Source organism: Meleagris gallopavo, chromosome 3 (assembly GCF_000146605.3).
Source record: "Meleagris gallopavo isolate NT-WF06-2002-E0010 breed Aviagen turkey brand Nicholas breeding stock chromosome 3, Turkey_5.1, whole genome shotgun sequence".
Lineage (NCBI taxonomy): Eukaryota > Metazoa > Chordata > Aves > Galliformes > Phasianidae > Meleagris > Meleagris gallopavo.
This window is the reverse complement of record NC_015013.2, coordinates 85,084,405-85,097,842: the sequence shown is the minus strand read 5'-3', so window position 1 is coordinate 85,097,842 and position 13,438 is coordinate 85,084,405. Positions and strand designations below refer to the sequence as shown.

Genomic DNA, 13,438 nt, shown 5'->3' with positions numbered 1-13,438 from the left:
GGTTTTTACTCCAATTACTATTACCATTGTCTATTTTGTTTTTTAATTTAGACTTGCCAAACTTTGGTCTAAATAACCTAGTGGGAGAGAGACTGAAAGCAATAGTTACTGAATATGTCCATGTATAATAAAAACCACAACCTGCTCCAGCATATCTAGTGGTAGAACATGTCTATATCCTGAAGAAGAAAGGGTAAAGATATCTGGGAAATAATGATCCAAGTCTAAACTGGTAAAGGCATTACTTTGAAGCCAGTGAGTGAGTCAGATCAGCACAGAATCAAACACTGAGTTAAGAACAAAAGAAATGGCATTTTTACCAGTGTCACTTCTCTGGTGAGATATGTAATAGAGATGTTAAGCTGCTTGCTTTGCTAAGCAATTCAGAGTTGGAGGGGAAAATTGGAAATAGTATTAAAAATAAAGTTTTTATTTAAGTATCCTGTCCATCATGAAGGTAACCAATGTTAATATCAGAAAGAGAGCTGAGGAATCATAGAATCATAAAATCATAGAATGGCTTAGGATGAAAGAGACCTTAAAGATCATAGAATTACAGAATGGCTTGGGTTAGAAGGGAACTTTAAGATCATCTAGTTCCAATCCCCCCACTATAGGCAAAGACCTCCCAGCAGACCATGTTGCTCAAAGCCCCATTCAGCCTGACCTTGAATGCCTCCATGGAGGGGGAATCCATAACCTCTGTGGGCAACCTGTTCCAGTGTCACTGGACTGAAAAAGAGCAAGCAGCTGGATAGCAAGAAATATTTGAGAAACAGTAAAAAAAAATATCCGAGGATGTTCTGTTTTATCTCTATTTATCACAACAATGTTTTTAATTCCTTTCTGTGTGTTGATAGAGTACCAAATGGGGAAATGAATGTTGTTTTGTAGGGTTAATTTTAAGACACACTTCAAGAAAGCAGAGGGAATTAGTTCATTCCCTAAAATGAGCTTCGATCTGGATTTCACATCCCACATGATTTATGTAACCATGGCATAATTTTCAAAATCAGAACAGGGAAAAAATCTACTTAGGTTGTGCTTTGGAAAAGGGAGAACACTTTCACCCTTTTTTTTTCTTTTATTTTTTAGTTCTTAACTCAAAAGACACAGTAGAGTACAGTTGATTGAGACTGAACTTTAGAGAGAAAACAAGAGCGGATGCTTAGTTTTGGAATATGAATTGCAGATCAGGATTTTGTCTATAGATAAAGTATGCAGAATTTTTTCTCAGCATCACTAGTGATTGGACAAGGGAGAATGGTTTTAAACTGAGAGAGGGGAGGTTTAGGTTAGATTTTAGGAGAAAGTTTTTCTCACAGAGAATGGTGATGCACTGGAACATGTTGCCCAAGGAGGTTGTGGATGCCCCATCCCTGAAGGCATTCAAGGCCAGGCTGGATGTGGCTCTGGGCAGCCTGGTCTGGTGGTTGGCAACCCTGCACATAGCAGGCGGGTTGAAACTTAATCATTGAGGTCCTTTTCAACCCTGGCCATTCTATGATTCTATGATGAACGGATTTGAGATCTCTCCAGGGACTACAGTTCAATGAAAATTTGAGATTTAGTGTCCTTTTTCTTCTTTTTTTTTTTTAGTTGTACCTCAGTTCTACTTTAACCACCTGTCTCTCCTCGAGGATCTAGCCTAAGCTTTTTGTTTTATTTTGTGTTGACTAGTTTTGCTTTGAAGAACAGATATCTCCAAGGGCTTCAGAGAAATTTGCCAAAGAGCAAGATAAAAGTTGAAGGCAAAACTCTGAGAAAAATAGATTAATATTTATTATTATTATTATTCAGTTCTGGGAAACTACAGTGTAAGGCCTCTCAGAGGTTTTGAAGAATTTATTTTACCTTAATTCTATAGTTGTCTTCATTTTATGAGTGGAAGGCAAACGTACAAAGGAATAATTGGCTTTCCTGCATTTTTCAGAAAACAAAGGTATGTGAATCAAGCCAGAAGATAGAAACTAATTATGAACTTGGTTAGGGGCTGAACTACACCTTTATTCTTCCTTATCCTGGGGCTCCTCATGAGAAGAGTTCATAGAATGCTAGCTCATGAAAACTGGATGAGGATCAAGTGTACCAAACTGTGAGACACAATGAAATTGAGGGTTTATTTTTACAAATGAACAGTTACTAAAATTGCCAATGGGGAATATAAGAATTCACAGATGCAGTGCATCCTTGTGCATTTCAGTAGAAAACTACACTCTTATTCTACAGGTAGAATTCTGTCTCCTCCTAAGCTTCTGCTCTGTTTTCCCTATAGATATAAATACTTCATTCTCATTTCTGAGATCTTGCACAGCTGTCAGCATGCTCTGATTAATAGTTTTGTTTTTCTTTCCAGATCTCATTAAAATGATTATGGCTCAAACTTAATGCAAAGCCTATTGCTATGAATTAATTTTAGATATCTTGTCATGCACTTTCATGTAATCTTCTCAGCAGAATTTCATTGTTGCTGAGGTGATTATTGCAGACAAGGTTTTCATCAAAAGCTCTAACATGATAATCATTCAGGTCCCTGACACCTGTTCTGTAACTAATAAAGGACCTAATTAGGAACTGTATTATGTCCCAGACATGTTTAGTTGAATAATAGATATGTTCTTAGTATGGGTAGTAAATTAAATTATGTGCTCTCCTGATGACTGCTAACCTACCTCCAGCATGGTCACACCATTAGTTTTCTCTGTCTAAGCAATCTGAAAGGTGATATGCAGGACAGAGCCATTGTGAAGTGAGTAATCCAAGCCATGGAAAAGGAAACAGAAGACATTTCGCAACCAGTGTATCAGGGACAGTAATGTTTCTATACAGCTATTAACTAACACTAAATGATGACACTACACTCAGCTTTTCATTCTATAGAAATAGAATGAAATAGAATTGCTGAGATAGTCTACTATCTTAATACAGGTCTGAAAGCAAAACAAAGATGTTCACCTTGAAAGCAGAGTGGAAGTACTAGTTATGGAAATATGTTGATCCTCAACATCACATGAACAATTCTGCAGAGATATACAAATGTAAAATTCTGAGGACAAGAGTCTGGAGCATTGGTGCTTAGTGCCATTTGACATATCTGGTATGGTCTGAGGCAAACACGTGAGATTGGCAGCTCCCATGCTACACCATCAGAAAACTTATACTATCCTGAAGCATGCAGTTGAAAGTTTTAACAGAAAGCATGCTCTAAGTGACACTAGACTTCTATATTTAGACAACTGAATTAAGTTCCTAATTCCAAGTCAGACTCTGTACTATGAACCCTCATGTTTCCTTATACAGGTAACAGTACTAGGGATGTTGTCTTCATCTAGTTGGAACTCAGTTATTGTGAAGGCCTCTTCCAAATTAGGCCGTTCTATGATTCCATGATTCTAAGATGGTTCTGAATGAAAGCAGCAGTAAAAATCCAAATTGACATGATTTGGAAAATGTGATGGGGACATAGGTGGAGGCAGAATAGGAGATGCTGTATTCTGGACTGAAAAAAAAGATCTTTCTTTATTTGTTGTATAGCATCACTACAGAATACAGTTATACATAATTTCCTATTTATACATCAGATCCAGAGCTACTAAAAGGAACACTTTATACATCATTACAAAAAAACATAAACACTGCAAATCTACTTTTATACTTTTAAATCACTCATAACAGGGCAAAACTCCCTGATTAGACATGCTGTACCAAAAAATAATATTGGAATGTTTTTTTTCCTGAAGATTGTGAGTTTTTTGTTTTATTTTCTAAAACGTAATATTCTTTCTAGCCATTTCAATCTAGCATTTATGTATCTTAGCTACAGTACAATTGGGATTTGTGCTTTAATAAGTTTTCTAGTTCATGGACTCTTTTCCCGCCTTTATCCTTTATCCTGCAGTGATTTACATGGTGTTTATAACAATGGATTCTAATACACAATTTGTCAAAATATGGGTTTCATCACCATGCAGGATTCTGCTTTCAGAATGCACTGATCGCATTGCAGTTATGTGGGATGTCCTGAAATGTTCTCTGCTTTACTACCTCATACATGCATATGCCACAGGGTCTGACCCCTGTATAGTTTGACTGTACACAAACAGCAGCATCAAGCTATTCATTTCTTTTCAGATTTCAACCACACTGTAGCATTTGAAAATGTTTCTTAATCTTTCTTAGTAAATTGGTAAATTCATGAGCCTATTTAAAGTGTGCAACAAATAGCAGTGGGAAAGTGTTGCAACAAATAGAGTGGGAATATTTTTCCTCAAAATCAATATTCACCATTCTGTCATACTTGGACAAAAGTAGAGGGTAAATAAACTACTATCTGAAAAAGGAAATAAACTATATAACAGACAGAATGCAGCAGGAAAAAATAGAGATTTGGAAACAATAATGAATGAGAAGGAGATAACTTGAGATTATTTCTTCAAAATTGCCTGATAGCCAATAGGTTTTTCTAATTCTTAAAAAGAATAATTTTAAAATATTTATCATACATGCCTTATTATTCTGCTCTTTGATATTGTTTCTAGCAACCGTATGGAAATGAAAACTGTTTTTAACCAAGACCATTTTTCCCCTACACACCTGCTGCTTACAGAATCAGAGCAGTGAGAAACAGTCTTTTTCGTTAAGGGAGCAGCTAGAAGAACTGTCCATGTGGGAGAGAAATACAGATGATGGGCTTTTCTGGCAGTCTGAAGAAAATGAGAAATGTGTCAAGTTTTTGGACTTTCCTAACTTGGAAGAGAGCCATTAACCATATGGCTTTGTGTCCCCTGCGCAATGCTGTGCAACTTCCCTTTAGAGACAGATGGTGCCGTATCTGCACATGTACAGCAGAGCTTCCAACACCCCGATGCTCTGGCTGACTTACAGTGTGGTTAGTTCAATGGCCAGGGATATTTCATGTTATTCCTGCGGTATGTTTTTCCCTTTGAACAAAATACTGTTGTTAGTTTTTAATTGAAAGGAAACTCAAATCCACAGGGCGGAAAAGGAATGTATGATAGTGTATAATAGAAGTGGGGAAAGCTTCATTAACTTTTTGCCTGGCCACAGCATGAATTTTTTCATTTAAATCTCAACTATGTTGAGCCTTTAGTACTTAAAGTTTTAACTTCATTGCCTGTGAACAGGTTTTATGTGGGAATATTTTTGAGGGGGGAAAGGGGATGGTCATTCTGGACTGGCAAACCATATTGATGCCTGAATTTATTAGATATCACACTGCCTATCTTGAAGTATCCCAGGGTATTACCTTCATTAGCACACATCTGTAAAGCCTGTGATGAGGTGATATGTGCCCACATCCCATAAAATGCTGTCAATGGTTGAGTTCATAACACAAAGTCAGATTAAGTTTCTCAAGGAATGTAAGGCTCTAGCCAAAATTTAATGCAAAATTCTATGTTAAACTGTGAATATGGGCTTGGAGTAGGGACCAAATTGTCATTTCCACACTATTCACTGATCTAGTCACTAGCCTAAATTTATTTTTCCTCTTGCAGATTCCCAATCTGATAAGATTTTGTTATGCCTACTTAGCATAGATACTAGTGCTTAACAATATGTATTGGTCTTCTGCAAAAGCATAGGCTGACTGATCAGTGAGTGTATTAGTGTCAAACATAGTAGTAAAAAGAAGCATGACATGCAGGAGGACTTGATCTCCCACAGAAGTGCTTTGGAGGCATTGGTATCTGTTCATTGAATGTGTATGATGGTTGAATGAATAAGTAGATTGAATTATCTCCAATACTGGCTTAACCACCAGAAATGTTTCCACAAGAGCACTAAACCTAACCACACTGAATTCCTCCCAAAGAGATTTTGGAATATTTTGAAGTGATCAGGTGTTCTATTTATATACACATATACCAGAATATACACATAACTAAGATCATTTGTCTTAGTTAATTTTCCATGATTATATCTCAGCATTTGCAGGGATCATCTTCATTTAAGTTAAGCTGGAATATGCATGTTTTATATTATTTATTCTAAAATGTGCCAAATGTCTTTAAAGATCTTGGGTGCGTTCTGTTAGTAGATGATGTTAAAAAGAGCAAGTGCTCAGTGTTTCCCAGAACCTAGAACGAATATTGTACAATAACTAGAACTACATTGTTCTATGACTAGAAACTGCAAACACAAAGACTAATTTTTATATCCATACAAGCATTTTACGTTAAAAGTTACAGAAATAATAGTTTTATTTGTTTATTTTATTCTTTTTTTTTTTTATATGCTTATTAGCTACTAGGTGAAGAGAGATTCCAGGATATTGAAAAAATTAAAACAATCGGTAGCACATACATGGCTGTGTCAGGATTATCACCTGAAAAACAGGTAAGAGAAGAGTCTATTCTAGAACACTAAACTTCTGATGTGATTGTATTAAAAATTATTAGTCTTATCTTTTCAATGTTCATAGTGCTATATTTGCTTGAAGAAAACAGACATTTGGGGCTTCTGGCAGAAACAGTTGCAGTTCTTAATGAATTGAAATGCCATTTGTTCTCTGAACAAGAACCATATGGATTCTTTCTTCAAATTTAAGTTTGTTAGAGAGAAAAAAAAATCTCCTTTCAATCACACTGGTGGGAAAGTACAGCAGCATACTTATGCAAGTGCAAGGTCACATTTAAACATTTATTGCAATGATGTAGCTGTTTGTTTTTAAATAGAATGATAAACTGTACATCAGAACAAAGCAGATATGTCAGTTCAACTAAAGAACTTCACAAAACCAGAAGCTTGCACATTGCTCTCACTATCAGAATTGGAAACAAAACTAAGGGAAAAATCATAGAACCATAGAATGTTTCATATTGGATGGAAATTTAAAGACCATCCAGTATCACTCCCTGTCCATGAGCTGGTTGCCACTCACCAGATCAGGGTGCCCAGGGTCCCATCCAACCTGGTCTTGAACACTTCCAGGGATGGGGCTTCCACAGCTTCTACGGGCAGCCTCTGCTGGTGCCTCACCACACTCCAACTAAATAATCCCAATCACGAACATAAAATAAGCCAGATAACATCAATATACTGACAATTACACTCAAGAGTATTTCTGAAAATATACTCAATACTCCAGAGGAATAAGATGAAGTTCTAGAATACTTCCAGTGAGAAGCTGACTGTTGCCAAGATCTGTCTTGCTTGGCAACCAGTGTCAGATCACAAGGAAGAGCACCACAAGAGTGTGCTGCCCCAGATCAACAGGAGCATGGGAATCAGATTTGCCCACACTGATCACAACTACCAGGAAAGCAGCATCCAGAGCATTATAATCTAAAAAAAAAAAATTGATTGCTTGTTTATATTATAAAGCAAGTAGAGTGTAGCTACTACATGCAGAGTAACAAGTAAGGCTAATAGATAGAAATCCATAAAAGTAGGCATGCATGATATTTTTTTAGTTCGTTCCATCTTAAATTGCTTCTCTGCAGAGATGAGCAAAGAAGTGAACATCAGAAACATAGCAGGTTGCTACTACAGACCTCCTAACCAATTCTTTTTACTCTTAATATGGATAAAAATTCAAAGGAAGCAAATTTTTATTGCTTTTTCAACAGTGATTAATCAATCTTTTATAAAACTGTAGTAGTGTAATGAAATTTGTGCATATGTTTTACATGTACTTATCTTCATACATATACGTGTATCACTGCATCAACATCAAAGAGGTGAGGATTGCTGAGGGAGGATGGCATACTCTGAACTGAAAGAGGCTGAGGACAACAAATGAGCATGGTGTGAACAGAAAAGGTTGATGCCAGGGAGATTCTTATGATCAGGCTTAAAAGCCAAGGACGGTTAAAATGGCAAAGAGCTGCACTGCATGATGTGAGATGGTGCTCGTAATGCTTCATACTTATGGATTGGAAATTTGTTTAATGAAAGAATTACTTGGCTTCAGAATAGATAAGGTGATATCATAACATTATTAGGCCAGTCCCAATCCTCTCCATATTTCATCAGTCTTAGATTTCATATGCGATTTCCTTTCTGATTTTTGATAGAAAATGAATTTTTTTGTGTTTCAGAGTGAGCTTCTGTGCATCTAAGTATGCAAGCATTGTTATATAAGTGGGAAGCATTAGTTTACCATTAATAATACCGAACCTCCCCTTGGTCTAGCATAGTTAAACTATTCATTTTGAATTCCAGATCTGTAAGATACTTGTTACTTGGTAGGGATGGATGGGAGCTGTTCTACAAGCAAATGCAAAACATTTCTAATATACTGTTTTTTAACGACTCTTTAGCAATGTGAAGACAAATGGGGGCATTTGTGTGCTCTAGCTGACTTCTCCATAGCATTGAATGAAAGCATACAGGAGATCAACAAGCATTCATTTAACAACTTTGAGCTCCGTATTGGTAAGTATTATTCAATCATGAAAATTAAAATGTGTTTTAGATAGTAGCTCACTCTAAACTCTATGTGCAGTACTTATGGCTTTGGAGAAAAACTGAGCTCTGGTTCTGACCTGATCTGTCCCAGTGGCAGCACCTCTAAACTGCTGTGAATGGATGAAATCAATATGATGGGTCATGACAGTATTACCTCAATGTATGGCACGTAGCAGGAACAAAACTGATGACACCTTACGTTGTCTAGATCAATAGACAAAACCAGAAAGCACTCAGAAAAACAAGACAGGCTTAGCGTAAAAAAAACTGAAGTATGTTCATCAGTCACAGCATAGAGGGTTTTGGCATCACTATCTGTGCCATTTCTGAGTGCATCCTAGTAGTTTAGAACCATGGATAACTTTCAGGGAATATGCATCTGTGCCCGGTAAACATAGATCACTTGCAAAGAATTTATCATGTATGAACGCAGAAATATTTGAAGATCATTTCTATAACCGATTTATATAAAAAAAAGAAAAAATAAAAAAATAAAACTTTGCAAGATCTTTTTTCAAAGTTGCTTTTCACTAACACTAAATTTATTTTTTAAATTCCATCATATATAAAAAAGTATTCTTTTCTATTTGATTGTTTGCCTTGAATTTATGCAAGTTTCATAAAATAGAGTATTGCAGTAACTTCATGGAAATACATGTTCATTTCATAGAACATAAGAATGTCATTTCTTCACTGCATAGCACTGTTACAGTTGCCTTCAAGAAGTGCAGATTTTCCTACTGCTTAAGAAATAGTTTGCAGAAACTTTGGCAATAGTGTGCAGAATACAGGCGATATGTAAGTACTGCAATTCCACTGTGATGGACAACCTGTAAAATAGCTTTGAGGATATAACTTTTCATGTTTTTATCTTTCCTGGACTTATTTCTTTTTATACATACTTTTTCCTTAAGCATAACGATAAGTGTATCTGACGTAGGTTTCAGCTGATTCTCAAGTGCAAATATGGTTTTCAGTTATTCTTGCTTAGCTGGCTGCTATTTCTCTATTTTATTTACTTATTTGTTTTTAATAGGGATTAGTCATGGTTCTGTTGTAGCAGGAGTTATCGGTGCCAAGAAACCACAGTATGATATCTGGGGCAAAACAGTTAATTTAGCAAGTCGAATGGACAGCACAGGAGTTAGTGACAGAATACAAGTGCCTGAAGAAACATATCTGATTCTGAAGGACCGGGGATTTGCCTTCGACTACCGAGGAGAGATTTATGTCAAAGGCATCAGTGAACAGGAAGGAAAAATCAAAACATATTTTCTTCTAGGAAGAGTTCAACCAAATCCTTTAATCTTACAACCAAGAAAACTGACTGGACAGTATTCATTAGCAGCTGTTGTACTAGGACTTGTACAGTCTCTTAACAGGCAAAAACAGAAGCAAATCCTAAATGAGAACAACAACTCTGGAATCATAAAGGGACATTATAACCGCAGGACTTTGCTCACTCCCGGTGGATCTGAGGCAGCAGCCCAGGCTGAGGGGACTAGACAAAACTGAATTGCCATAATCAACATTTTGTTTGTGTTCTTTTTTTTTGTATTTCTTTTATATATAAAATAAATATACAAATAAAAAGGGTTTAATTTTTTTTAGAATATATGTGATTATTTTCTGGTGTTACATTTCATGAGATTCCAGTTTCTCTATTTTAATGAATGGTGTCAGCAACTCTCTCCACACCTGAATGTCCAACCACAGGGGCTATAACCATTCTGCTGTGCCAGTTACTCACAAAGAGGGTCAAGAATAAACTCCATAAAAGGAGGAACATAAATTGTGTAGGCAGTATATCACATGGAGTAGAAGTAAACTCAGAAGAAGATTGGGTAGGCTCTCCTCACTTCTGGTTGTATTCAAGGAGTGTGATGCCCATCTAAACTAGTTGTCTGGTCTCCATAACAACCAGGGAAAAGCTAGTCAATACAGCCAATGGATTTTAATGTGTGCTATCTGTCCAGATGTGAAGATGTGGGAGATAAGAGAGAATGTTTTTAGCTAAGCCCACAGATTCCATTGAGTAACTGGTTATGAAATGTTAAAAGAGCCTAGAGTGTATTGCCTAAACATAGGTGTCTGCAGATATCTTACATGTCATTCATTACCCATCTGAGCTCTATTTACTGCCTGCTTCAGGAGGTCAAGGCTCTCCTCTAGGCACTATCTGTCAGTTCCATTTGGAGAGCTCAAATGTACTAAGATATCTTCAGTGGCTCAAGGAACCTATGAATGAATGACAGAACTCCACCTTGGATACTTGTCTGGAGTCTACAACTGAGTCTCTTGTCCTGCTGAAGAATTAACCAAGTTCTCTGGAGTCACTTTCCAGAGCTGAGCTCTTTACCACTTCTTCCAGTTACACTTTTGCCAGAAGAAGGGCTCTTTCAGGCTGTAAAATGAGTATGTGTAGAAGCACCACAGGAGACAAAGCTCACTGCTCAACTCCTATTCAAGTACCTCAGGAGGAAGAGAGAGGTTACCCCATAGCAGCAACTCTAGAGAGGTTAACCACGACTGAGGTTATCCTAAATGATTTTTGTGACAGAACAGAGACAGTCCTTCTGCAATGCAACACTGGCACACCTTCCTGCTACAAACCCTACATCAAGGATGATGCCATTTTAGGATGGCCAATCAAATTTTCCCTGGAAATAGTAAGTATATAACACAGGTTCCTATATCCAATGCTGCAATTCATACTGTGCTGTAAAGTGCACAAATGAACCTCTCATCAAGTCTGTGTGCTCAGAGGAGCTGGGCTTGTCTCAGTAAATAATATCTTTCATATAATTCACAGATGGAAGCAGCAGAACCTGCACTCACACAGCAATCCCCAGACAAGACCCTCCACAATCAATACAACATATGTACGTGTGTGGAAACAGGCCATGCTTTCCTACCGGCTGTTACTCAGTCCTTAATGAAAACTGGGATGTATTGGGAGCATTATCATAGGACTGGGCACATTTTTATAAAAATGAGCATGATGTCTAGGAGATCTTGATTCTTACATTTTATGAGACACTATTGTTTAAAAATAAAAGACATCAAAACACAAAGCTGTTTAATTGTAGTATGACAAAAATAATGCTCTTCATTGTAAAACAATCTGATGAATGGCTATGTTGGACAAAATTTAATCAGCTGAATACTGCTTTCAGAAATAGAAAATAATAAAAATGATCAAATGGATTCCAGAGTAAATTATATTACTGAAAGATGGGTCTGTGCACAGAAAGAAAAAACAGCTTGAAATGTTATATCAAGTGATGAAGCTGCCAGTAACTGAGCTCTCATTTCAGGTCAATCACTGATTTGAAATCCCAGAAATATAATCTCTTTCCACCACGTAGGAATCCTGGAAGCAGAACCCCTCGCACCATCTAGGACAGTGTCAACACTGTAGGAGAGGAAGAAAATGACTGGTTAATATTTGAAGCAGCTAAACAAATTTTGGGTTAAAAGTGATATTGGAAGCCCTAAAGAAAGAAGTTTGGGCTGATTTAAACAGCTTATTAAACTCTTGTCCTCTTTTCAGCTTATCCCTCTGCTGGATATAGGTTCAATCCTTATGTTTCTCTAAACATTTAATTCTTGTTAAATGCCTATCCAAGCTGAACCAGTTTTCTAATTCTCCCCACTGCTGCCAGCCCCTGTAATGACAATTAGCAGAGAGTGGAAGGTGTTACCTAGTTATGATGGAAGACTGGACGCATGAGGGCACCACCACTGTGTTTCTGCACAGGCTCCATATCACAGACATGGATGACTTTCTGTTCTATCCTTCTGAACATCTCTATTAGCATAACTATGTTCCTGAGCAAAATTGTCTGCTTAAATAGCCCGAGTCTGTGTTGACCAGATAAAGAATGTGCCAAGACAGCTCATTGCCATAAACAATTCTTCAGTGAGGAATTTTATCCATTTCTGCCACAGGTAAATCCCTGCCTAGTACTGTTTGTCTATATTAGGCTGATATTTGTCATCCCAGCAATTACACTGCTTGTTACTTCTCCTACTGTGATGGCCTTAAACGTTCAGCAATGTTACTTTCCATTGTAGTATTTGTTTTCAGAGGAACAGTAGGTATTATTCATACATACTGTCTTCTAGTTTTACTTGATGGCTTCATGGCATCACTACAGTATTCAGCTTTCCCTCACAGTGGTATCTTTAGGGATTCTTGTTTATACAGAATAGAAATGTTCATGCCAGTCTAAATCTCCCCTCTTTTAGTTTGAAACCCTTTCCCCTTATGCTATAACAACACACCCTGCTCAAGAGTCTGTCCCGTTGTTTTTGATAGTCCACCTTTAGATACTGAAAGGTTGCTATCAGGTCTCCCTGGAGACTTCTCTGCTCCAGGCAGAACAGCCCCATCCCTCTCAGCCTGTCCTCACATTGAGACGTGTTCCATCCCTTGGATCATTTTTGTGGCCATTTTCTGGATGTACTCCAATAGGCCTGTGTGTCTTCTGTACTGAGGACTCCACATCTGGATGCAGTACTCCAGGTGAGGCCTCACCAGCATGAGCAGAGGGGCAGGATAACCTCCCTCAACCTACTGGCCACACTTCTTTTGATGCAGCCCAGGATATGGTTGACTTTATGTGCTGTGAGGGTAATCATGCAATCAAATGAATCAAGGGAAGTTTATGCCAATTTTAAAGTATTCATATTTTAATTAAAGCAGGCAGAATATTGACTGCTTGGAGAATAGCTCTGTCCCAAAATCATCTTTACTTAATGCTCTATGTGTGTATTTGCAATCATTAATCTGATGTTCTAGTAACGATCATGAATGTTGCAAGATCGCTCATTTACAAGACAGTAAACAGGCTGATTAATTTGTATCATTAATCAATTTCAATACCTATACAGAAAGTCAGTTACCTTACCTTAGCTCACAAGACTCGAGAGAGAAAAGAGTCCATTTATCCTGAGAACAAAGTCTTGGTGTGATAGCATTGAGAACTGTATGCTGACAGAAAAA

General features: G+C 37.3%; 1 protein-coding gene across 4 annotated transcripts in view; it reads left to right on the top strand.

The window, feature by feature from the left end:
- ADCY8 (adenylate cyclase 8) overlaps window positions 1-11,840 on the top strand; it is a 144,456-nt gene extending 132,616 nt beyond the window's left edge. For 2 of the 4 annotated variants that reach the window (XM_019614245.2, XM_010709320.3), the window contains 3 exons: window positions 6,265-6,357; window positions 8,283-8,397; window positions 9,467-11,840. In XM_019614245.2, coding sequence (XP_019469790.1) covers window positions 6,265-6,357; window positions 8,283-8,397; window positions 9,467-9,945 — 687 coding nt within the window. In that variant the 3' untranslated portion in view covers window positions 9,946-11,840. The other 2 variants (XM_019614247.2, XM_019614246.1) reach the window with 2 other exon arrangements.
- Window positions 11,841-13,438: the final 1,598 nt, after the last annotated feature.